At 37.0% G+C, this 26,632-nt stretch overlaps 1 protein-coding gene across 4 annotated transcripts; it reads right to left on the reverse strand.

Moving 5' to 3' along the window:
- Positions 1-974: 974 nt before the first annotated feature.
- On the reverse strand, positions 975-26,076 carry LOC104595064 (uncharacterized). 4 transcript variants are annotated; one of them, XR_734825.3, is made up of 10 exons: positions 25,918-26,076; positions 22,846-23,052; positions 16,538-16,730; positions 15,039-15,091; positions 10,571-10,658; positions 9,607-10,436; positions 6,624-6,911; positions 6,219-6,275; positions 5,763-5,934; positions 1,223-1,363 (listed from the first exon to the last, which is right to left on the reverse strand). XR_734825.3 is itself a non-coding variant. In XM_010255628.3 (9 exons), exons 2-9 carry the CDS (start codon positions 22,933-22,935, stop codon positions 1,214-1,216), a joined length of 1,749 nt encoding a protein of 582 aa, XP_010253930.1. In that variant the 5' UTR covers positions 22,936-23,052; positions 25,918-26,076; the 3' UTR covers positions 975-1,213. The 4 variants fall into 4 exon arrangements, 3 of the variants coding, with proteins under 3 accessions (XP_010253930.1, XP_088754510.1, XP_019052927.1); XM_010255628.3 differs by lacking the exon at positions 5,763-5,934 and having other exon boundaries at positions 975-1,363; XM_088898384.1 differs by lacking the exons at positions 5,763-5,934; positions 25,918-26,076 and adding an exon at positions 24,883-25,112 and having other exon boundaries at positions 975-1,363.
- Between the last annotated feature and the right edge of the window lie 556 nt (positions 26,077-26,632).

The raw sequence follows: 26,632 nt of genomic DNA on the forward strand, positions 1-26,632 counted from the left end.
GTGGTTTGGAGAACCAGGCAGTGTTGAGGACCTCTTGGCCGCCCGTGGGGAAGAAGTGAAAAAGGGTTGTATTGATACTCTAAATCTGACACTAGAAGACTTGGCTGGAACAAAATCTACAGGTTAAAAGTTAAACATCTATTTGTAATTTTAACATTTGTGTTCTAGAGATTGGCACTAAATGCTCTCCAAGAGTATTACGATCAATTGAATGGATAAATTAGCCAAGCGACCCAGGCCTATTTTTCTTGAATGAATCAACTGTTACATTTTAGCTTATGTCCATCACAGCCAGAGGTGCCCATATAGAACTTAAGAGTTAAGACATCCATATCAAAGAAACCTTTTGGTCAGCAGGGAAGGAGCTTATTCGTTTATGACAATGTCATGATTGTTTCAGAAAAGAAACGATTAGTTGGTGCCTTGGGTCAATGCTAGATTACCAGTTAATGACGTAGGCAATTGCTATTTGCCAATTTGAGCCGAATACTTCCGTCACATCCAATTGACGGTTCTCCTTTACTGGTATAGTAGCATTTACTCGCTTCCGTTTTTTCATTGGAAAATTCATAAAACGCTCTGCTGACCTTGGCCTTATTCCTTGTGCATTCTATATGCCATGGTCGTTGCCACCATCCCAACCCAAAGACCCTGGTCCCTGCCCCCTGGCCTTGTTGACTCGATAATAAGCAGTTAAGCATCCAATAGTTGAGATGACCGCAAATTGCTAAATTCAATAGATCGGGGGAACCGAATCCTTTTGGAATTGAGGGACAATGTATGACATCTAGCAAAGCACGGTAATTAGCTAGAGTGGAAATGCATAACAGATGACACTTCATGGAATTACGGATGAACTCAACCATGGACAGACGGACCAAATCCTGTATGGGGATAGACCTGGGTCAATATTAGTGAAGACTGAATTGAATTTTTAAAAAACGCCCTTTCACATCGACCAAGCATGCCAAATCAGAAGCAAATTCAGCTTTTCCCTGCTTTGGATTAAAAACTAGGTGCCATTTATTTGTACAACATTCACCTCATTCTGATTTCTGCAACCACTATTGTCGGCAAATTAGAGAAGTGAGCACATGTTAGAAATTAGAAATCTGTACATGAAAGAGAACAGAGTGGAAGCTTTCCAGATGGAACCCCGGCGTATTTGATTTGACCCTTTCATTGTGGCCAACACGAGGGTGTTCTGACTACTTCAAGATAAAACCTTTCCTGGGTACGATCTTCCCACTGATGACTTGGTTTTACGCTCCCTAGGGTATGGATAGATGATAGCAAGTTCACTAACACGCCGCAGAACAGATGGGGGTATGGAACGATAAGCATGCTTTCGCCCATGCTCAACCTGCATAATAATCATCTGGCTTAAGCATTCACATTTAAGTAAAACTACCAACAACAGGAGTTAAATAACATGACGACGTGCTGCCAAGTACATGACTGATACAAAAAAGATTTTAACAGGACCAATTAATTTCCCATAAATGAACCTTTATTTTCCACCAACAGAACCTTTACTAGATGTATTTTGACTATGCTGCCAACTATGCTCAATCAGACAATCACATTCATCACAGGTAAAGAAGAGATACGAAATCATTAAATGCAAGTTTTAATATGTACTCGTTTTTTTCAGAACATTAAGCCGCGATGGAAAAGATCCATACACCTTGTAATCACAAACTCATAGCATTCGTGTTAGATGTACCCACAACCTAAAATTCTATTTACTGAACATCGATTTGGGGTCTCTAAGGTAGCAGGCAAACAGAAAAATATAAGAGCTAATGTCCAGTTAAATTAATTAAAATACCAGTGTAGATACACAATTTCTCAAGGGGCAGCCTATATATGGTTTTCCTCCTTCCTCTTATTCAACATAAATGAATACCAAGCTCTCAGACATAAATGAATAACAAACGTACAAAGTTCTATCCATTCACAAAATGTTCATGGGTAACAGCGACTTCAATATTAAGTCATCTAGGCTCAGTTTGGAAAGAGTACAAATACAAATATGTACAGTGCAAACACATACAAAATAACACAAAATATAAGGTTTTGCACTCTACAAATTTGTATTTGTACTCTTTCCAAACTAAGCCCTATGGATAAAAGAATGTATGAAAGAATTCACAAATCAAAGAACTCTCTTTAAATATAATTACTAATTTTGGATGTGTCCCCAGTTCAATGCCCATCAAGAATATCAGCATAAATATTCGACACCTAGTTACTATGGGTTAACAGAACTTAACTAATATTTCTTTCAAGGTAACAACGATACCAATAAATTGATTCCAAGAATTTCCTACCAATATGGGGTCTGGAGAGGGATAGATGTGGCAGCCTTACCCCTGCACATACAGAGAAGCTGTTTCCAAGATTTGAACCCCCAGGTCACAATGGAGCAACCTAACCATTGTGTCAAGGCCCACTTTCAATTTCCCACTGAAAGTAACATTCTAACTATCCAATTAACCCCGCTGACAGAGGTCCCTAAGGTGTGAATCCAAACTGAACGGATGGCCAAAGAACCCTTTTAGCTGGGGTTTGTCAATTATATCGGTCAAAATCCAGAAGAGTTTGCCATAACTGCAAACTTTAGTAGAAGTAGCAATGGTACCCACAGATGCTATACATGCAGCCCATGGTGAGTGTGATACATCAAAGGATAAACTTAAGGTTTTTCTCAGACAACATACAGCATAGACAATTTAATACTTTAGCAAATGGAACAATCACAGCCAGAAAACTATGAAATTCTGGTTGCTCCAAAAAAATGAGAAATCATAATGTGTTTCCCATACATGAAGTTGAATCCTGATTCCTGAACATACAAAAAAGATAAAGAACAAAATTTTAAGGAACTTGTAGAAACCTACCATGTGGGTAGATAACTACTCAAAAGCTGAGATGATCACTCAGCGTTCCTCCTATGGGGGCACAGGATCAAAATCACATAACTGCAGACTCTACGTGATAAGGACAGTGGACCTCACAAGAACCTTGCTCTGTCCCCAACCCTTTAATCCCCCAGTAATGGGTATGTTGAGTTGTGCCTAGAATTCTTGTCATGGCCCACTCCATATGACCTAACTCGTATTTGTGGAGAAAAACCCAAAGGAAAAATTTCAGTGGTCTGTGGTGGAGGCAGAGTGCAGTATGGACCTGTTACATTTTTAGCTTATAGGTCTGACCAGAACATGTTATGCTATGTTCTTAGGGCTTTCTCTATTATGTAATCTTTGGCGTGTATGAGAACATAGATAGCAAGTTAAAGAATGATAGCTTGGGAGTAATAGAGTTTAGGGTCTTCTGAGAAGAGAAGAGCTGAAGAGGTTGCTCAACTATCATATCCTCCAATGCTGTTTTTCTATAGTGGATTTCTGCTCCATCACCAATGGACATAGGCTATAAGCCGAACCATGTAAATCTGGGTGTGCTCTGTTTTGCTTCTATTTATATCTGTTTTACTTCATTTTCTTTGCACCATTCAAATTTGTATTTCTGGGTTTTTTCACAATAGTGTAATATGTAATACCAAAAAAATAAGGTAAGAACATAGAATTAGAAAAGCTTTAAGTATGCAATTTCCATTGCCTTCTGTTGGGGAATCCCGTATCATGAAGATAAGGGGCTGCCACTTGGGCAAAAAGAGACAAGGTATGTGTATTGGCTTAGTTTCTGGGGCAAGCCAAACAAATTGTTAGATTCTTTATAGTCAGCCTCTTGACCAAGAGAAGAAAGAGAGGTTCTGGTAATGATGAGGTTGTTTTGCTCTCCAAAGTATTGAGAGGAGATAAGTTTGAAAGAGAAGGTTTTGTAGAAGAGGAAAAAAGTATCTTCTGAGTATGTTCTTCACACTCTTCTTGTTGGATGCACAAGGATTTCATTTCTTTCAGTCATCCAAGGGTATTTTAGAGGTTTTTTCACCCATTTGGCTAGAGTTTCTACCCTATCTCTTTATTGAAAATTGTAATCCACTATTTTTTTGGTGAGGGGTTGGTATTTTAATCTAAGAGGTTTTTTGCTCTTGATGTTGTAGTCTCTAGTTGAGACTAAAATATGTTAACTTCCATTGTCCTTACATGGTAGAGATTTTGGAGAATGTCCCATGTTTTTCCCTTTAATGTAAGGGGATTTTCTATGTAAACTTGCATGACTCTAGCCATCATTGTGCTTGAATTATTTCCACAAATAGTTCTATTAAAATGACCATTCTCAATATCATTCAGAAAAAAAGGAAAACTTTCAAATTTATAATTCTTTTGACAAATTCAGGTGATGGGTTTGCTTTGCAGTAATCTATACTAGAACATGCTTTATTTTTTTTTTTTGGATCAATTACTAGAACATGCTTTATCAATCATTCATTAGGCATTTAGTACAATCTAATAACCAAACTTTTGAAATATGGAGATCATTGATGAAACTCCAGTTAATAATAAATAATCAAAGGATCCTTTAGTGAGAGGTATGTTCAACTTAATCATGTAATGGATGAGAATGCATCATTATCATGGGACCACTGAACTCCAATTGACAGAAAACATGTTTCGTAGCTCAGTAAACTTTTTTCCTTCACAATAGTTTGACGTGCATCACCTTTTTGTTTAAGATTATTTTCAAGGTAAATAAGCTAAATCTCCAACTTTTGTTTTCTAAAACCTATAAATTTATTTATTGTATTTTATAGTAATTATTTTCCTTAAAGTAGGCCATCATTTTGCACAAAACACATAAACATCAAATACAACCATTTCATACAAACATCATTTCCTCACTCTTAATCATTTTATTCTTGGGCCATCTATCTTCCAAGCCAAGCCTTCCCTATTTAGAAACCACACCTTATTGCAAACAAAAATCCTGTTATTTTATTTAAACCTCAAACCCTTCTTCCACGCATATGTTTCCTGATGAACCAAACAGCATTTTGAGAAAACATATCCAATGAATTTTCTTTTCTCACTCATCATCCTAGGGACCAAATTCTTGAATAGTCTTTAAAATCTAACTTCCAACAGAATAAAACAAACCTTGTATAGAACTTTAGCATCAAACTTCCAACAAAATCGAATTGTGATTTTGTCCTCACAACACATGCAGTCGTGCATTGGGAACGTCTTCCCATGAATGAAGGGAAAACATACAAGTGTGGAGATGTTCCCAATGGATGGCTGCAAGTGTTGTGAGGACAGTAAGGACCAACTTTGTGATTACAAATTCCGATCTCAACAAAATCACAAAGACCTTAGAAGTCTTTAGCATTTCATTTTCAAGTTCTAATTCAGGATTGAATACACGCCAATAAGCCAGATAACACATCTTTGAAAACATCAAGGAGCACAAGATGCTAAAAAAAACATGGATCCAAATCACTAAATTCCAATCAAAATAAACAGGTAGACCTGTGTGTATATTTATAGAAAAAAGACACCTCTCAATGAAAAAAAAATAGCACTTAATAGCTATCCTAGATAACTTAAATAACTAATTCCAGTGCCAGTCAACCCTGCTTGCATTAAGCTCAGCACAAATTGTAGGTTGTAGGCCTCAGTAAAGGAGGGGGTTTGTGAAGGATAGTATCCAAAACAAAAATTTTTTATAAGCCCCCATGATCATGAATTAGGAATAGAATATAAAGGAGGATTTATATAGCTGATGTATAATTTGGTAAGGCATTCTTTAAGTATGCTAGAAGTCCGGATCTGCCTACGTACAAGACACTACATACTCACATCAGGAACATCTCAGTTGCCATTCATGGGAAGATGCTACCAATGCACGCCTGTAGTGTCTGGTGGGTATGTGTGGGTAGTGTCCTTGTGGTAGCAGATACAAGCTCATATGTTAGTCAACTTAGAAATGGAAACTTATGTTCACCATGTACTCAAATTCCTAGACCACCAACTGCATGTAACAAACATAAGATTATTTTCATTATTTCATGTTGTCTTATACATTTCCTTAACTCAATAATATAATGGTTTAAAAATTACGTAACAGTAAAGCCATCATGTTTAAGTAGTACTTACACACATATCACAACCTTCATCACCCAAAACCAAGGTTCAAACTTCAAAGTCAACCAATACTGAAAATACTCAGTATTTTTTGAACCTTGCTCAAAACCACCACAACGTCTCTTCTGAAGAAAGAGAATAAACCAAAAGAAAACCAACCAGAATACTAACCTCTCTCTTACTCTGCATCTGAGCACAGCTAGCCCGTAAAAGGTTTCGCCATTTGTCCTGTATAGTGCTCAAGTCATGAACACTTAATGAAGGAAATATAAATAAATAAATATATAGGACCCGTTTGTTTGCAGGATTAGAGGTCTGGAATCGGAATTGGAATGGGTCAATCTGATTCCTACTGTTTGGTTGGGAGGAATAGGAATCCCATTCCCATTCCTGGTGGAATGGCATTCCCCCATTTGAGGGAATGGTCATTCCCTCCCCCTTCCTTGGGAACGAAATCCCATTCCAGCTTACTCCAATTCCTGTCTGAACCAAACAGAATACGGGAACAGACAATTCCGAGGGATTTTGATTCCGATTCCAATTGTGAACCAAACGGACCCATAGTATTTAAACTACCTTGAGATCAACAGATGTGCGATAAGCAGATGAAGAGAACAAGAGCCTCTTTATTTCTGTCCATCTTCCAACTCCATACTGGGAAACTCCATCAATCAATTTCATCACCTCAGAAAGAGTCCATAGCCTATGATGTTTTCTCCGAACCCCAGCTTTTCCACTTCTATTTGTAGTGACATTATCATCTGACATATCATCTTGTGATTCAGAGGGAGAAGTTTCAATGTAAGAATTCCTGTTAGGAACTGAGGGCAGCCTGTCCTGCATCTCATTCTCAGATTCACATCCCTGAGAAATGTATTGATGATTAAAGATTTCTAAGTGGAACAACTGAAAAATCAATTTGACACAATATACATAAAAAAGTGATTATGGAAAAGGTGCATCTATAAGCAAAAAAGTATTAACAGTTAAACTTTCGGCAACATATAGATCTTTCTACTGATCAAATATTTAAGATTTTTTAGGATACTTGATTTACTGTTTGATAAGATTAAGCACTCAACTGCTTTGAAGTGCTGCATGGAACCTTTTCGAGGATGAAGTTTCAGACTTTTAGTGTCAGATACACATCAGATTCCAAAACCCAATGGATTTAAAGGACACCTTCATGTAACGTTTCCCTTTCTTTCCTTGCTTATATGACATAATTGAGCAGCTAATGTACATAATGAACGACACTTTTTTTATAAAATATTATTAACTAACAACAATTAACTTTAAACCTTTTAACTATAGGTAATATAATGTTAAAAAATGGCTATTTTAATAGTTATTTAGACATGTCTAAGACCTGTTGTCTTTTCATCTTGTTAAGTCAGATTCCAAGACACCTTGAAATCTGAATATCATATCCATATCCATGCAGTACTATTTGCTTGGCCCACCCACCAGTCCACCACCAATATTGTGAAAACTCCTATTTGGACTCATCAACCAACCAAACCCCATCCCAGCCTCAACCCAAAAGCTTAGCTCTGATTGTTGCTCACTGCAGAATCCTGGACCTTGGAAGGGCCAAAACATGAAATAAGAGACGGTGCTCTCAGACTCCTTGTCCTTAGATAACTTGTAGCTGTATTATAGAATATCCACTTCAGATTGGTTGAACCAGATTTATTGATACTATAAAATTTTGAGGATGAGATGCTGTTAGAAATGAGATGAACAAGGACCAAAAAATAGACCAATGTGCGTAAGGGAAATGGTGCAAAGCCAGATTAAACAACAAAATCAACACAGCTCAGCCTTAATCCCAATTATTTGAGGTCAGCAGGTCAAACAACAAATTCCAGAGAAAAATGGAGAATACCGGCCCAATATCAGAGACAAATATTTTCAGCACTAATGATGAAAATGTTTTTTTTTTTTGATAAATAATGATGCAAATGTTTGCTCTGCCTCCAAAGGCAGATCAACAAGTGCAAATAGAGACCAACATTTTTTTGTCCTAACGGATGAAATGAGATTAGAACATTGAGATGGTTGCAGTGGCAAAAGCTTAAAACAATCAGCACCAAGAAGCAAGAGGATGTCAAAGATGACGACAGATCCAAATCCGAATCACAGGACTACCCACCATAGGACCATTGAATGCAAAAAGGACAAACCTAATTTCATATAAGCCCTCTGTTAAGAAATAATAAAAAATAAAACTGTTCATGTTTTTTTTTCATTTTGTTATTTGAAGATTCTATGACAGTCTGAGACAAGGTTCATGATGCTATTGCCCTATACTGAAAGAATATGGACTTCCACCACTCATTCCTGCTTGAATCAGGGAAGAGAAAGGATGTGCATACTTGGTCTCACTTATTTAGATAGAAAGAAAAGGGTGTATGTGTATGCATTCCCCCTTGGCGGGGTTCCACCAGGATTCTAGAGCCATAGCTCTTCCATTTCCAGCACTCACCCAATTACTGGACTTGGAAGATTGAAGATATCAGTTTCAAAGGGTAAGGGGGTAAAAATTGAGCTCTACTAGTGAACATCTCTCCCAGACTTGTTTCAGCTTCATTTTACCATAATTGTTTGCTTTCCAACACCAGAGGCTTTTCCCCTGGTCTTTTTTTTCCTCTTGGGACAAGCCTACATTTTTTTACTCGCTACTTTTTTTTATTAATAAAATCATTTTGATTATGTTATTGATCCAAAAAGAATTCAGTTCACCATCTCCAATTGCCATGCTAATATATCAAAACCCTAGTCCCCTAACAATTATGCTTGGATCCAAAAGATTGAATCTAATCAATAAGAGGACTCAACACCCACTGCTTAATGACTGAGGATGCATTATGTTCACGGAGTAAGCATTCAACAAATGCACAAGCGTACACAATTTGAAATTTATTAAAGGTAAATGGTTAAATTTATCATTAACCTGTTTTTATGCCTTTTTAATTTAACTATCAGTTACCATGACCCTGATAATGATGCATATAATAGGGTGCAGCATATGTGAATATATCTGCCAATTCAGACCTCACATGTTGACATCTCTAACAAGTAACTCAGGCAAGAGACCCTCTCAGCATCAAAAGGCTGCTTGATTGGACTGATTGAATTATAAATAAACAGCATTTCCAGAAGCAATGCATGGAAGTTCCCTAAACTATTGCTACAAGAATGTAAAAAGGTTCACCAGCCATTTGAAAACAGTTGAATTGGCTGAACTGAACAACTAGTTACTTTGTCTTTTGGTGAATAAGTTGTTCAGGAGGTTACACACTCCTTAACGGCTGAAACTGAAGTTGGGTTGATTGTTATACCCTCAATTATTGTATTTTAATTATATTATCCACATAAAGCCAAAGCAACAAGTCATTCAGTTCACCCATTTCAGCTGTTACCAAATGGACCCTTATTACATCAGATTGACCAAAATGCTAAAGGACCAACCTAGTAGCATCTTCAATCTTCATAACAACAAGATGTAAGGTAGAGGAGATCTCCAACAAGCAAATAACATGAAAATTTTCCTTACCAAAAATGTATTCTTCTTTGGTCGTCCCTTCCGCACCCGAAGACCAAATGGAACTTGAATACCTGTTCCCCCAAGATAATCCTGCCTACATACCAATGACATTGTTCCAAATCGTTTCTGGTTATTCTGGTTATGGGATTTAGCTCGCAAAATCTTATCCCTAGAACCTGTAGGAGCTTCTAATCTTCCATTAGAATACCTTGGTTCAAGGTCTGATGATTCTTCAATGTACCTCCGAGTAGGCTTGCGTAATCTCTTTGGGGTTACAAGCAGACCTCTATCACCCAAACCCAATCCCACTTTTCCAGCCTCAGGAGTAACAGTCATCAAATCATTCTCAGTAGCCAGATTTTTCCTTTCCACATCTTGGCGTAGGGGTTTAGCCATGTTTCCCAGCATACTCGTGCAAAGACTTGGCATTTTTCCACACGAATCATTACTAGATGTTACAATCATGTCAACTTCATTCTCATTGGAAGATGTTCCACTTTCCAGTAGGCTTGATACATTCTCAAATTCAACAAGATTCTCTAAACCAAATGAGATACGGCGCTTAAGCCACTGCTTGTCCTTTACAGATGTTTCCCGTCCAAATGTAGTCCTAAAAGCTTCCTGAAGTTCACGAATTGTCATCCTGTCAAGTAATGATTCATTTTGATCAGATGTCGATTCTTGGACTGGTAATGTCACTGTTGAAGACTCTGATATCTGACTACCCCTCTTCTTCTCACTCAAGCATGAGGGTTGACTTTCCAGCCCCAAGTTTACAACATTAGCTCCTTTGCATGAACCATAGTCCAGATCAGGAATTTCGTCATCATATTCAGTATCTGTACAAAGTAAAAAAGGAAAAATATTTATGACGATAAAATAACAATGTAGATCATAGAATAAGCAGATCCTAACAGAAATTGAACTATAATCAATTTTCAATCCATATGTATATGATCACAACAACACTTACCCAAAAGGAAATCATCACACGGGGTAGAGAGGCTATTTGGTATATGAAGATCTCCCTCTTCAATGCCATGCAACATTCCATCAAGAAACTACAAATACATCAACCTTATCAAGACAACATCAATATATAGTGAAATATGACCTCAGATAAGTGTTTTCTCCCAAATTAAAAGTAGGGCCTGAAACAGGAGCTGATCAACCAAAGGACAAAGATGTAATAGAGCGATGCATTCGAACAACAAGACTAAGAGGATGGGTGTGCATGCATGTAATGTTTCCATGTGTAACAAGTAAAGTTCCAAAAACAAAATTGCAACTTCCAAGTCTGAAGAACATTTATAAATAAAAATAAAATAAACACTAAGTGCATCCAAATGACATCCAATATTTGATTTGGAATACAAAAATGCATGACAGCACCTTAACATGCATTAACATTTTCTTAATCATTAAAATAAAAAGAAAGAAAGAAAATACAAGAATAGGTGATAAGACATCACCGAAAACAGACAAACACCCTAACCATCCTCCTCAATAGCAACAACCCCAACATAATCAAATCCATAACTCCCAATTGAATATAACAAACAAAAAGGTTACATTCTGCACTTCTAATTTCTAAACTCTTTTTTTACAGTCTGCACTTTAAAGCTCTTCAAAAGGAAACACTGACATTACTAAAATTCTTGAACTTATGGCCCTATCCTAGAGGCTACATATCTTCAAATTTTCATCACTTCTAACTTTTTCTTGAAAATATAATTCACTCGTTGACCATCTAGCCTACTCAGCATCAAACTACTCTTTTCTCAATCTCTCCCTTTGTTCTAACTTCAAAAATGTTTTTCTTGCATCCCCCCCCTAAATTTAAATATAAGACCCCAGCGCCTTTCCCATCCGGATTTCTCAATCACCCTGTTTAAATATACTTTCTTGTCATACATTAACATTTTAATGAAAGGCAACAAACCAACCAAGCAATGGTGTACATAGTTGAACTCAAACATCAAACAAAGGCTAGTGCCCTCATTATAGATGAACACAAGAACATTCACCTCACAGAAAAAAACTCCACCCTTAGGAATTCATTTGTGCAAGTAGCAATGTTCATCCTTGAAAAGAAAACTCCGTTCCTAGCAAATGTTTAATGAGGTTACTCTAACACTTTCAACAAGAATAATAGTTCAAAGAGGATACATTCAAAAGGAAATTGAACTCCAAAATACCATCTAATTGGTAAGTGTGCAACAATTTAAAAATACCATCTACAGACTATAAAGGACATAATTGGGGGGAGGGGGTCTAAACAAGCAAAGCACTAGTCATGACCAAAAAGTGAAGATGAGGGAGCAGAAAGGTTTTAACTATGATATTGTTCCACTGCTTGAAACCCCAATTTGCAGGGTTATGGACCTTATGGTAAAGACACGGTGGTTCCAGTAATGGTAACCCCAAGCATTACATTGAACATCTATTTTCTACAACACCATAAAGACACTACAAATCAACCCATAGTTTCAGCATGTACCAAGTATTACATATTTTTTATCAGTATTTAAATATTACATATTTTCTTAGAAGCAATTACCAATTAGCTAATGGTAACAGCATGAATCCACTTTCTTTTCAATATCAACAAAATTATGTTGATCATGTTATTGATAGAAAAACAAATGACCAACCATGGAAAGTCATGAGACTGCAATGTATAAAACCAGGATATAAATGCATGTTTTGTTAACCTTGGGGGGTAAGCACAACAGCAATAGATGAATAACAAGACAAAAGGTCAAGTGCAGATGTTTTAGTCACATACATCAACAACCAGTGGACGCCCTAGTACAATGGGAAAAAAAAATTGGTGCAGGTTTAGACAACAAAGACAGAATCAGAAGGGCAATGATTGTAATAAAGAAAACTCTTCTAGACTTAACAGAAACAGAAGATATGTTCCTAGGCAGGTGAAATGGCAAAATATGAACCATGCAACAGACTTTAAGCAATTGATATGACTCTTAGTTGAGTTGACTTTAGTTTGTGACTTTGTGTTAATATAGCATCCTCAGACTTTCTTTTTGAACTTTTAAAAATTTAATTTATGAATTCTTAAATTTTATGGGTTAGAAATTTGGTAAGCTAAATATAACTCAATTGTGACCTTTGTTGATGAGATGATACCCGTAAAATTAGAGCAAGATTGGCAAATTGGACAGGTGCATCAGGAGTTTTATGTGATAGGCGAGTACCACTTAGATTAAAAGGAAAAATCTATAAAATAGTTGTAAGGCCAGCGGTGCTGTATGGCAGAGAGTTAGAGCAATCAAGAAAAAAAAAAAAAAAAAACATATCCAAAATATCTATCAAAAAAACATATCCAAAAAAACTGAGTGGCAGAAATGTGTATGCTGAGACGGATGATTGCAAAAACTAGAGGGGATAGGATAAAAAATGAAGTCATTCAAAGGAACCTAGGAGTAGTTACAATAGGTGATAAAATGAGAGTATGAGACAGTGTAGACTAAGATGGTTCGCCCATGTGCATAGAAGACCATCAACAACATCTGTAAGAAGTGATTTGTTGCAAGTTAAATGGGCTAGAAGGGCTAGGAATAGGTTTAAAAGGACATGGGTAGTAGTACAAAATGATTTTAGCACCAATAATTTAACAATGGATATGGCATTAAATAGGAAAGAATGGCAAAATAGAATTAATGTAGTCGACCCCATATAGTTGGAATAAGGCTTGGAGGAGGATGAGAAATTTTGGTAAAAGAAAATCCTTTTGCATGTATAGATAAAATTCACAGCACCGAGTGGCAGGGCTAGTGTTTGTGTATTCATGTGTTACTATGGTTTGTAGTCCCAAGAAGTGCTAATGTAGCTGCAACAGTTTAGCAAAATAAGGAACTTCTTTCTCTGATTTAGTTTGGAGCTGTCCAGAACTAGGGTCTATGTTGTAACTACTCTGATAAAATATCCAATACTTGAACCGGTCACAATGGTCACACTCGTGGTCAACATTTTTTTCTTGATGAGGAATGAAACTTAGTACTGTTTTTTTTTGATAAATGAGTATAAGTTTTATTAAACCAACAGATAAAAGTTATAGGCAACCCAAGGAAAGGCACAAGATGCAACCTTTCCTTTAAGATTGATTGTTGATCACAGAATTACAAATTCAAATGAACATAAGTTACACGGTAGCCCAAAATAAAGAATCCCAATTAGCAAGTGAGTCAGCCATCGAGTTTGCTGATCTGCCTACCCATTAACTGTCATATTCTTTGTTAGCCACTTATCTTTTTTAAGAAGATCTCTATAGCCCCAGATCACAAAATCCAGATTCAGCAACCATCCCACAACCACATGAGAGTCCCCTTCAATAAGCAAATTCTCTATCTCTAGCTGGTTTGTAAGCTGGATTCCTTGTACAGTAGCAAGCAGTTCAGCCCTTATAAAGTCTCCCAGACCCACAGGACCTGAATATAAAGAGATGATACTACTATCTTTATTTCTCAAAAACTCCTATGCCCGAAGGTCCAGGGTTACCTCGGCCACTCCCATCAAAGTTCAGCTTAATAAACCCCTCCCCAAGTGGCATCCATTCTACCACAAATCTGTTCTTCCTGGTGGAAGTATTAACCACTACTAACCAACTGCTCCATAGGTCATCAAAGGAATAGGTATCGAAAAGGTTTAATATTTTCATCCACTGACTTGCCCTTGTCAAAACACAATCTTTAACTTCTGAAAAGCTTCTTTCCTTTTCAGAAAAAAATTCTGGTGTTCCTTTCTTCCCAAACAATCCACAAGATAGTTGCTCTAATGCACTTCCACATAATTTTCCCCCTCTTTGCGTGCCATCCAATAGTAGACAAACTAAACAACAAACTAATAGGTTCACCTACACTCAAACAACACAAAAATCCAAATCCATAAAGTTGCAACAAAGGAACAAGAGTCAGTAAGTGGTAACAATCCTCATTCGGTGCTTTACAAGGAACACACCAATTTGGTCTCTTCCTTTGCAGGTTTTTGAAAGCATTAATCTTACCATAGTAGACTTCCCAACCAAAAAAAAAAAAACAATCTTTGGGGGAATGGATCTAGTCCAGATTTTTTAACTGGGAAACCCCAGATAAAAGTAGAGCAATTGCTTTGTAATCACTTCATGTGCAATTGCTTTGTTTTTCCCACCTTTAGCCTTCTAACCCATAGGATCAGGTAAAGCAACATGGTTGATCATTAGCTTCAATCAAGCTTCAGCCAATCCTATAACAGCAATTAGGTTGGCACACAAACAGTGCAGTTGCAAACTTTTCTTACCTCAAATTGACTTCCCAAAGACAGAAATTTGACAAATTCAACTTTTCAACTTAAAAGTGACTGATGAATTACCAATAGTGCCAGAATAATAGATCTAACAATATTTTAGCTCATAATATAAAAAAGTAATATGATAAGCGTACTTCAAACTTTGACTCATCTCTCTGCTCCTCGGAAGCATATTTGTCCAGCATACCTGAAAATTAATCACATAAAAATACCGTACCTAAATTAATGAAGCAATTAAAAAACAAATACCAATGTCATTATACACAAAAGAAAAACCTAAATATCATAAGCAAGACAAATAGTGGAGAAGTAGACACCACAGTTGCTGAGGCACTATGGCAAAAGCTAGGTAACAAATGACAAGATGTCTTTGCCTACTTGATCACCACTTAGACAATCATTTTCTTACTTAAACACTAGTTAACCATACTTTTTACCAAAGTTTTATATGACAAAATCTGTTTTAATAGTTGAAGTGGCAACTAGGATAACCCTAATTCTGCCAGAGAGAGATCATGCTATGAGAGAGAGGCAGAGATTCCATGTTTGAATGAGCTGCAGGAAAAAAGACAAAAAATGAAGAGGCACTATTCTGGTTCAATTAGAAAGACAAGAGAATTAAAACAGGAAAAGAAACAGAGATCATGCTCTGTATTTCAGTATTCACCAAAACTGGAAGAGAAGGAAAAGGCCTTTCCATGGCAAAGCCTACTCGCTGCTGTGGTTTGCCCTACAAACATTTTATGGCTCTCTGAATGAAAACTGTTAACTAATGATTCTCTTTTAATCACTTGTGGCAAGGACATGGCCATACAAGCTGCTTGATATAGAATATACACTAAAAATTTGAAGTATCCATAACAATACTGTGCAAGTATCAGGATACCATAGGTGAATTACACCTAAATTTGTGGCAAGCTCACGAGGAAAAAACTACAACAAGGTACAAGGCACCCCCCCCCACCAAAAAAGAGTCCTTATTGTCAAAATGCATTGACAACTATGGTAGCCATTAATTCATCTTGGCAACATAGTTCAAGAAATGTAATTAATACCAACCAAGCCTCATTTCATAATGAGTGAAAAATTCTAGAGTGTTAAGAGAACCTAGTATGAAGTTTCTTGAACATAAAGCAAAGCACCCATTAATAATGCAACATCTGCACCATCCATCTGACAATTGTGGCAGTATTATGACAAAATTCATTGGAATATCCCTCTTTACTGATTTATCCCCAAACAAAATGATTAGCAACTCTCTAAAGGTTCTATAACATTGCAATACAAGAGGGGAAACATAGACAGAAAACAAAAATCCTCTACTTTCAAATGGGTCCAAAAATCAGCAAATAACTTGGGTTATGCAATGGCCAAAACAAAGGGTGAATAGCTAACACAAAGGGGTGCTCAACACATTGATGTATTTAATTCGTTCTTCGCATCACAACCAATAAAAACTTGACCATTAACAATAAAAAAAAAACAGTATAAAGGATATACATAGTGAAAATAGCTAAAAATATGCAAAAGAAAAATGTGGATTATAGCACAAACCAAGTGAGAATAAAAAATGGGGTTCTGTGAAAAGGGAACATCACAAATATGGAAAATCTTCAATTGATAAGACTACTACCAGTATCAGTTTTCATATGACCAAAATCAGCAGCACATGGAAAATCATCAATTGCTAAGCACTCCACTGGACTCCCTGAGTTGAAGCATAAGATGCCATCCACTAAAATTTTATCATTTCTTGGCTCTGCTAATAAATGCTCAACCTCCAGCTCCTCTTCTGTGGCAGCAAAATAGGATCCATCTCCTTCCACCTAGAACGTCAGAAGCACAATGAAAAAGTCGTTCAAAAGGAAAGAAAATAAAGAGTATATTAATAACAAGCAGAAAAATTGAAAGCTAAAGCAACATCAAAGGTGTAAACATAGTACAGGAGCATCTTCATTAATCTCCAAAAGAGAACAGGTAATATATACAAAACAGGTTATGCCAAGCACCCCATAGTTTGGTTTTGTCAGTGCAGTTCATACTAGAGAAAGGATAGCAGATTTGGGGTGTGTCTAATAAGTCAACCACACCAAGAAAGGGCTCTTTATATTAATGAAATGTATAAGGACACTTCTGTTTTTATAGTACAATAAGTATGTACAGAGTAAAATAATAGAAAATGAATGGTACAATAAGAAAGTAAAATTACAATTCAACCCTCAAACTGATGTAGAGGCACTACCATCAGTTTGCCAATGAGAAAGGAATGCCGAGCCCTAGTCATAGCCTTTGTAAAAATATATGCCAATTGAAGAGTATAAGAGACATGAGGCAATGAAATGTTGCCAGCAATAAGGAGATTTATTATGAAGTGACAATCCACTTCAATGTGCTTCATCCTTTCATGGAAGACAAGATTAGAAGCAGTCTTGATGGCACTTAGATTGTCAGCCGGTAGAAGAACAAGAGAAGACTGAGCAATATTAAGATCATGTAGGAGCAACTGGAGCCAAATAGTCTCACTACAGCGCCTTTTGCACCCAGGCACAAAAAAGGCGCAAGGGCCAATTTGCACCCGAGGCATGCACCTTTTTGAAGCAAGGCATAAAATACAAAAAAAAGGTAAAAAAATAATAAAAAAAAAGAGGTCAGAAAATTCAAAAAAGATGCCAAAAAATCAAAAAAATATATTATAACATAATATTAATAAAAAATATAAAACTTACATTTTAAAACTAAAACTAAAATGCATAAACATAACATGTAAAGCATATTCAAATGAAAATTTAAAAATAAAATCAAACATATAAAACATTTTCAAGTATGTAAAACCCACAATCTGTTTTTTTCCTCAATTGCATTACTTAAAGTAGCTAATGTGATGTAAAGTATATGACATTCCTGATTCTACGAGCTGCCTTTTGTGCCACACCCCTCGAGGCAAGCCCAAACAAGCCCATGTTAGGGTCATAAATTCTTAATTTCCATACAAAAATAATGATTTTATAATTTTAAGTGCCTTTTAAGAAGATATTTTATTAAGATGAACGAATGAACAACATTAGAAAATAGGGGGTTCACCGACCTAGCTGCTAGGTCCAAAAAAAAGCAAAAAGGCATAAAATTTTCAAAAGGTGCACGCCTGAGCTAAGGCGCAAGGTGCATCAGCGCCTTTTAAAAGTGATGTGCCTAGGACCTAGGTGAGGCACCTACTCTAAAATGTGCCTCGCTTGTGCGCTTAGGCATGCCTCGAGAACGCCTTTGAAATCACTATAAGAGAGTCACCAAGAAATATGCACCACCCAATGGTAGATATCCTAGTATACGAACAACCAACCTAATTGACATCAACATAAGAAGATAACTCAAGTGATGAGGTGGAGGAGAAGAACACACCATAGGAAACAATCCCCCTGACATATTTGATAGTACGGTGTATAGTTGTCATGTGAGGTTGATGCGGGTTAGAGACAAATTGACTTACAATCTAGACTGCATATGAGATGTTTGGGTGTGTCATTGTGAGGTAGATAAGACTGCCCACAAGCTGACGATACAAGGTGGCATCTTCTAAGAGAGGACCATCATCCTTACTCAACTTCAAATTGACTTCCAATAGGGTATCAACTATCTTCGTGTCCATGAGGTGAGCAAGGTTGACTAGGTTTGTGGCATATTTCTACTCACCAAGGAAGTAGCCACTGGAATTGTGATAAACTTCCAACCCAAGAATTATGTAATTGGTCCTAGACCTTTCATCTTAAAGGATTGGCTGAGAAGATTCTTGAGCTAATGTATACCATCCTAATCATCTCCAGTTATAAGAATGACATCAACATAAAAGCAACAATGTGATACCCTGAGAACGCTGAGATGTAAAGAGAGAATAATCTAAAGAACTAGATTATGCTCATCACAATTCTCAAATTCTAGAGCAAATAGACATCCTAGTCTATGCCCCCTTCCCCTTCACCTCCCCAATGCACTTGTCCCATATCAAACAACCACCAGGTGAGAAGGTGATTGTATGACCATGTTCAACAACTATTAAATTGATGGTAAGTCTAGGAATAAATAAGGTTTGTGGTAAATTGAAGGGGGAAAAGCAAGAGGTAGATAAGGTGAGATCATTACAACCTACAATATCAAGTTTCTCACCATTAGCTATAACAATGTGATTGTTAGAAGGGAGAGAATAAGATGACAGACCACATGTATCTCCCATCATGTGATTGGAAGCACCAGAATCTATGATCCATAGATGACTAAGAGAAGAACAATAGTAGGTACACTTACCAGACAAGCCGAAAGCAAAGAATGCAAAGGAAATTGCCAAGGACATCAGCTGCCAAATTTTCTCTTCAGTCATAACATTTGTAGTATCATTCTTGATCTAAGATGTGGAAGATGAAGCATCATCTAATCCCTCAACCAAAGTCTAGTAAACCTTGTGATGATTCTTTCTCCCACCAAATTGATTTCCTTTAGGTGGTCTTGTGGGGCATTTAATGATAATGTGCCCAAATTTCTTGCAGTAAGTATACGTATTCTTCTTCCTACAATGGGATATCACATGTCCAAACTCTTTGCATTCGTAACACTGCACCTTGGATAAGTCCTTTGGTTTGAACTTATAAGTAATTCACCCAAAATAGTATCAAGAGATGGTACGTGTCTCTACATAGAATCCTTGATCTTATTACCCCATACTTAGGTCGAAGATGCATCAAAAAATGCATTACTTTCCTTTTGTCAAAATGTTCATTCAGAGTCTTGATTCAACAAGATGAGGACATTTCACCCATGTGAATAAGCTCATATTCTGTCAAAGATTTGACGAACCCTACATAGTATTCCTGAATTTTTCCTATCACCCTAGCTGTAGGAAAATATCTAAGTTTCAATCTGATATTGTCGTGAGATGTTAGACTATTGATAAACCTTCTTCTAGGTATTCATACATCTCCTTGGCTGTCCAAAGAGTCGGAGACCCCTCATAGGGATAGTACATCTATAGTGACTGAGCTCAAGATCCAAGATGCAATCTGGGCATTGTTATTCTTCCAAGTCTGCAGACCTACATCAGTTACTTCAGGCATAGTGGTGGTTCCATCGATATAGCCCCACAACCCCCCTTTCCCTCAACATAAAACTGAAAATGGAACTGCCTTAGTTGGTTCCATCAAACTCAATAGGAAGAACATCACCTCTTTTAGATGCCATAATAAGAAATAGGAGGAAGAAAACAGTCCTCCCTAACAGGCTGAAAACCAGCAAAAATCTGTTCACAGTCCAAAAAAGGAAGGTTCACAAATGAACCAAACAAAGGGAGGGATCAAAACCCTAGCAAATCAATTCCAATCTTCACCAAATTTTTAGGACTCAAGGAACAGCCTAAGGCGACACCAGATCTAGATTTTTAGAGCAAATAAATCGACCACTTGAAAGAAAACCCCAAACTACTAACCTGAGTGGCATACCAGCCCAGGAAATCCAGATTTCTTGTCTTGATCAGAACAGTCAGAAAGAAGCATATGCCAGTTCGAAAAAGGTAGAGAGATAGACCCAAACTGATGCTGAATATAGGAGAATAAAGTCTGAAATTAAAAACCATGAGAATTAAACCTGCTCTGATACCATGTCAGTGCAGTTCGTACTAGACAAAGGACAGTAGATTTAGGGTGTGTCTAATAAGTTGACCACACCAAGAAAGGGATATTTATAGTAATGAAATGTAAAAGGACACTTATGTCCTTATAGTACAACAAGTATGTACAGAGTAAAATAATAAAAAATGAATGGTACAACAAGAAAGCAAAATTACAATCCAGCCCTCACTATCCCTGTCTCTAAAGATTTAAGCTAGCCTAGCTACCTAACCCATCTTCTTTGACTACATGCATCATTCAGCTTCCCTGTGAATGACATGACCCCTCGATACACAAATCCCTGGTAACATTGTCTCTTGCTAATGTGTATGCCATACCATTTGCTAATCTTTACATCCAAATGAAAGTGGTTTTCAGTTCCCTTGCAAGATGTCTTATTTTTCTCAAGGTATGCTTGTACTTCCAGGGTCCTGGATTGTTTTTTTATGGTTAAAGAATATTCATTAAAATGGAAAAAAAAAGAAGAGTACACAAGGGCTATACGCGCCTTGCAGCCCAAGCACCCCATAGTGACACCTCCTACATTTAGAATAAAAAGAGTAAAAGACACAATGTATAACAACCATTTATCCAACAACAAATGCAAGAAACCTCCACCAAATAATTATATTACCAAAAACACCCACAAAACAAAACAAACTTCATCAAGGACCTCTATATTCACAGCAAGCTTCTATATTCATAATTCATCCCAACTCTTCATTAATGATTTCAGGGAGCAAAGAACTGTCCTCTCCTAGAGAAAGAGAACTCTCGGCACTTTATATAGTTTAAAGTTCAAAAAAAGCTCCTCACAAATTCTTCTCCACCCATTGGACATTGTTTCTTAGACAATGGTTGCACAATTTCTTTTTTATTGATTTTAATAAGCAGGAATGAAATTCATCTTTCCACTAGGGATGTAACCGGTTTAGGGCATACCCAAATCAGCCCCCATAAAAGTTCAATTTAGAAAGAGACTAAAAAAAGAATCTAGAAAATGAAATTGGCCATTGGCCCCATGCTAGTTGTCAATATTCTATATTTAAAGATGGGCCAATTGTGATGGGTCTCATCTATGGGCTTAAGATAAGGTCCATACACTTGTTCATGGGCAAGATGTAGTAGCTCTCCTCCAAGTTTCAGCTTAACAGCAACCTAAGAAATCCAAAAGTCAAACAGTGGTACATTTATACAACTCTTGCCAACACAGTTGACTTGATTTGGAAATGAAAATTAATTATAAGGCCAAAAGCAAACCAACTTTTGATCTAAAGGTAAATGAATAATGACTTATGAAGCTAAATATTGACAAACTTTTTATGTAGAGATGTAGAACAATAATGTGGTCCCCACTGCTGTATGTCTGTTTATGTTGCTTAGTTGGTAGTTGGTAGTTATTTTCTGTTATCTTTTAGCTTATGTAAGCAGTATGGGTAATTCTGGTTTTTACCCTGTTTTAAACCATTAATATAAATAGTTGAGTGGGGCGCCAATCTTAGTTATGACCTACACTCTTCTTTGATTGTCTCCTCTTCATATTCTCTCTTTTTTTTTATAGAAAACGGTAACTTTCATTAGATAAAACCAAAAGAAACAACTGTCACCTTGCAAAGTAAAAGGTGACCTCTTCATATTCTCTCTTCTCCTTCCCATCTTCTTCTCTTCTTCTTCTTCTTTTATTCTCAGCTTTCTTTCTTGTTTATTTTACATTAAAACTAGGACTGATTGCAGTCTTACTAGACAAGTTTTTACTTGCTGAAAGAGGGCACCCTACATGAGCTAGATGGATAGTGAAGAAAAAACAAAAGAAGCCATTGAGTATATTGCCCAGAATATCTCATATAATGGCCCGGCCTTTAACACGTGTTACCCACCACATTGAATCAAATCAAGCCTTGGAAAAAGGTTCCATTAGCAGAGCATTAGAAAATATAGATTCTTTTCTAAGATTTAAGGAAAAGAAATCTAAAACATAAAAGAAAATGGACAAAAAAGGATGAGGTTAGAAAAGAATCTTGAACACTAACAGCACAATTTTTATCACACACTATTCCACAATATTTCATTAGGTCATAAAATACTAACTTGATTGAGTACCATTCAACATTATAAACAAAAAAAGCTAAAAGAAATGTTGGAAGCTTCTGAAAAGAAACAAAGAAATATTTTTCATAAAATAGATATGATGTGGTCCAAATAGCCTAGTCAAACACTGAAAACCAGATGAAGTTTGTATCCGCATACTAATTCAGAGAAGAGATTTTTCGCCCTTATGTAAGAGACTTCATACCTGAACAACTCCACTTGGAGTCATGAAGCTGTCTCCCGGTACATCCACCATGCTCCCAGATCCACAATTCTTTTGCCAACTTCCCAACATTTCTTCTAAACGTCAGTCACGTTGGTGATTACAAAACAGAACCACAATGAAGGGGAATGCATCAACATTCAACATCCATAAAAAGGAATTTCTGCCATGTGCATCAAAAGAACTCCACTGCAACAGCAAGTAATTATGCATTTGATTATCATACACTAATAAAAAGCTAATGATACAAAAGAAGTTCATTGATAAATGAAATATAAGAATTCAAACTGATCATAGACAAGCAAATGATAAGCAACTCATTAATGACATCCGATATTAATATATCCTTCTATTTTCCAGCTTAAATCGTTTCCATGTGGAAAGAGCTTGTTCTTCTCTCCAACAATGCAACACACCCAAAACCAAAAGGGGAAAAGGACAGCTCTACTCTCATTACACATACTTGAAGGTTTTCTTTCAGTAAACCATTACACCTACATTCATTTACAGAACTACCTGGCAAGGGCTGTAAAGTTATAGTAAACACAAAAGAAATCATGGAAGGAGGTGATAACTTCCAAGTGTGGAAAGGCAACCTTCAACCAAGAGCCACTGCCACTTCATACATCAAGACTCTTTCTCTTCTTTTTTCTTTTGAAGGGAAATGAAAAATATCAAAAGAACAAAGAAAACATTACGTGATAAGCAAACCTGACAAGTTCCATCCCAAAGTCAACATCCCCAGGTAGCCCACTTTTTTTTATGGATACCCAGGTATCCAGGTATCCCACTTACAAACTGAAACCAAGACACTTCAACCAAATTAACTTACACCACTACCCAACCATAACATTTCACAGAAAAACATGTATTCCAACTAAGCCCCTGGCGTTTCCTTCAACCCCAAAGCACACCAAAAGACATCCACACAGACTTTGAACAAGTGAACAGTGCAGCCCTACAGCCCTACTTTGAAGATTTAGTTGCTTGATTGATGTCTTCTTTACTTCTTTTAGTTCAACTCTTGGAATTTTTCACCACTTTGTTGGGACCCACCCCAAACAAGCCCCCTTTCAGCTTGGCAAACACCTTCGAAACCAGAACCTGGTTCCAACACTTTTGACTAATAAAACATCTAACTGAGTTGGGAACTTTCTCCACTTCCTTAATGAATATAAGAGAGGATTCCAGCTCTTTCCAATTTTGTGGGTTAGACATTGTTCCAGAAATTAGAATCTGTAGTATTGCCTTAAATTTCTGGAATAAGATATTTGTCCCTGGAATTTTTGGCAAGTTAATTAAAATACAGCTTACCATTCAGTGCTCCATCTCTTCCTCTTTCTCCCCCCCTCTAGCAGTCTAGCTGCTATGCTCCTAATCTCTCTTTCTCTCTCATCCATGGAGAATAGAATAAGGTCTTAGCCCGTTTTCTGCCCCCCAATTTGTATGGAATAACAGAGAAGAAAAGTTGTTCTTTCTTCTTTTCTCCCAGAAATAGCATTAGAAATTAAAACAGGGGCTCCTCGCCAAGTTTTGCTTGCTTGCTGAAGTTTTATACCTCTAGAAAACTAATGCTCTTTTATGTTTGATTTGTTGGTATTATTCATGTAAAATTTTGTACTTCTTGGACCTTTTCTGCAAATAGTAATATAACATTGTAACACCTAAAAAGAGGATTTTAAGGAATACAATATTAGTATATTACCATACATTCAAAAGGCACCAGCTATAGTTGTTTTCCCAATTTTTCAAGACAAAGGTAGGACATTTTTCTGAGAGGTTGTTTACATTTTTTGTATCATTCAACACCTATTTCATGCATATAACTGTTGCTTGCTCTAAAGTCTCCACCCATGCACAAACCACATGCAACAGTTCACATCTAAGGGGACAGTAACCGTGGCATCCAATTCCAACAGTTGCATGCATCTGATGACAAATTGACAATAACACATCATGAAATATACGAGATTAGTGATGATAATGATTATCAATGTAATTATCAGTTTATATACATACATCATTGCAGCCGTCATTTTCATCATCAGCAAGAATAACATTTCGGCAGCTATTATAGGTAATATCAGATATCCACCATCTTTTGCTTTTTTGGGTGGGAAGGGCTAGAGCAGACAGTTGTCAAACGCAAGTCCGGGCTCCAAAACCAGGTCTGAAAATACCATGGCAACGCTGGAACATAAGCATCCCACTGTCCAAGGTGGGATTGTGCATGATGAGCCCTGCCATGTAGATCCCACTTCAACGTAGGCTATGTATGTTATGGTTACATCTGCATAGCTTAAGTGCTACCAATTTAGGAACACCACATACTTCACCAAATAAACAAGCAGGGCAAAATTCAATTTAAGACCACACACTATGGTCATTCTCACCATCATCGCCATGACTATTACTCTATGTACCAAAACTGCACCCATTACAAAGGAAACATCTGAACACACGCATGCTACAACACCAGATAAATCTAAAAAACTAAATAATTACGAGGATGCATAAATACAATCCGAAGTAAAGAAGGAAACGAACACTCAGAATCTAATCACAACAATGTAAACACAAAGACAAATTAAATTCCACGTGCTATAAGTTGCGCAAATCGGGTTGCCGGATTTTAAAATTGTTAATTAAATGAGGCTCAGACTGAAGTCCGGGCCCCTTCAAAATTGGAATGCCCAACACGACGACCAAGTTGCACTCCAAGAAAGCAAGTACTGCAAACTGAAAATTCTCCATTAATTCAAGCAACGAACTGAAATTATGCAACCACAATATTATGGTGCAATCATCCAAGTTTACATAAAGTGAGTATCCAGGATGAAGAGCCTCAAGAATCGTAAATGAAAATCGGAAAGAAGAAGAAGAAGAAACAAACAACAATAGTATATTAAAAAAATAAAAAAGGGTAACAAACAGACTCGACTCAATAATCAAAGAAGCAAAACGAGGTCAAAGAAACGGTGTTGCATGCTGAAACGCTTACTCCAAAGAGAATATCAGCTCGAAGAAATTAGAGTAAAAAAGAAGAAATCTTACCTCATCTTGTCAACGAGATCTCGAGCGAATGTTCGAAACGGAAGACCAAAATCCTCAAGTGAAAGCAAGCGAGAGAGACAGCGAATGCGAGTGAAAGAGAAACTGGACGAGAAAGAGAGAGAAAAAGAGAGGGAAAATAAAAAAGCAAGGAGGGAAGCTAATGTGCTTTACCTTTTCCAGAGACGGACTCCAAATATTTTTTCCAAAATCGAATTAAAATCCTTCCTTCGAGTCCGTCGCGACGACACGCGTCAAGTGAAAGAACGGTTGTTGTCCTTCCGGTCCACGGTCGTGACTACGTTAGTCCTTATCCCTGACGTTTGAAACGGTGCCGTTAACGTGGTGAAGAAGAAATGCGGCGCTCGGTTTAAGAATCTTAATTAAGAACTTAATCATGTATTAATCAAACCTTAAACCACGCTGATGTGACTAAACGAATCTCCTTTTCTTAGCGTTGTTTGGTAGTGGACTAAAGTCGTTGGTCGCGTGTGGCTTACCTGCTCCTAAGCAGCATGGATTAGTCTAATGCTTCTCACTATTAGCTTTCTGATTTGGGCCCATCTGATGGCCAGACCACGTGAATTGGTTATGGTCCAAAAAGAAATATTGGGATCTAATCAATCTCAAAGGAACAAGGGTGCGGCCCATCAGATGGCCCTGACTTTTTACTCTAATGAGCTTTTTGGTGGGCCCATCAACTTTTAGTCAATGGGTT

This window comes from Nelumbo nucifera, chromosome 2 (genome assembly GCF_055504915.1).
Source record: "Nelumbo nucifera cultivar China Antique chromosome 2, China Antique-T2T, whole genome shotgun sequence".
NCBI classification, from domain to species: domain Eukaryota; kingdom Viridiplantae; phylum Streptophyta; class Magnoliopsida; order Proteales; family Nelumbonaceae; genus Nelumbo; species Nelumbo nucifera.

Bases quoted from the DNA above. Each gene is read 5' to 3' on its own strand.
- LOC104595064 (XM_010255628.3), bottom strand. From the start codon at position 22,935: ATGTTGGGAAGTTGGCAAAAGAATTGTGGATCTGGGAGCATGGTGGAT. The intron at 16,731-22,845 runs GTATGAAGTCTC...CTGACGTTCTAG, and splicing joins CTCCAAGTGGAGTTGTTCAG to GTGGAAGGAGATGGATCCTA. The intron at 6,276-6,623 runs GTAGTTTAAATA...AGCACTATACAG, and splicing joins GCACATCTGTTGATCTCAAG to GACAAATGGCGAAACCTTTT.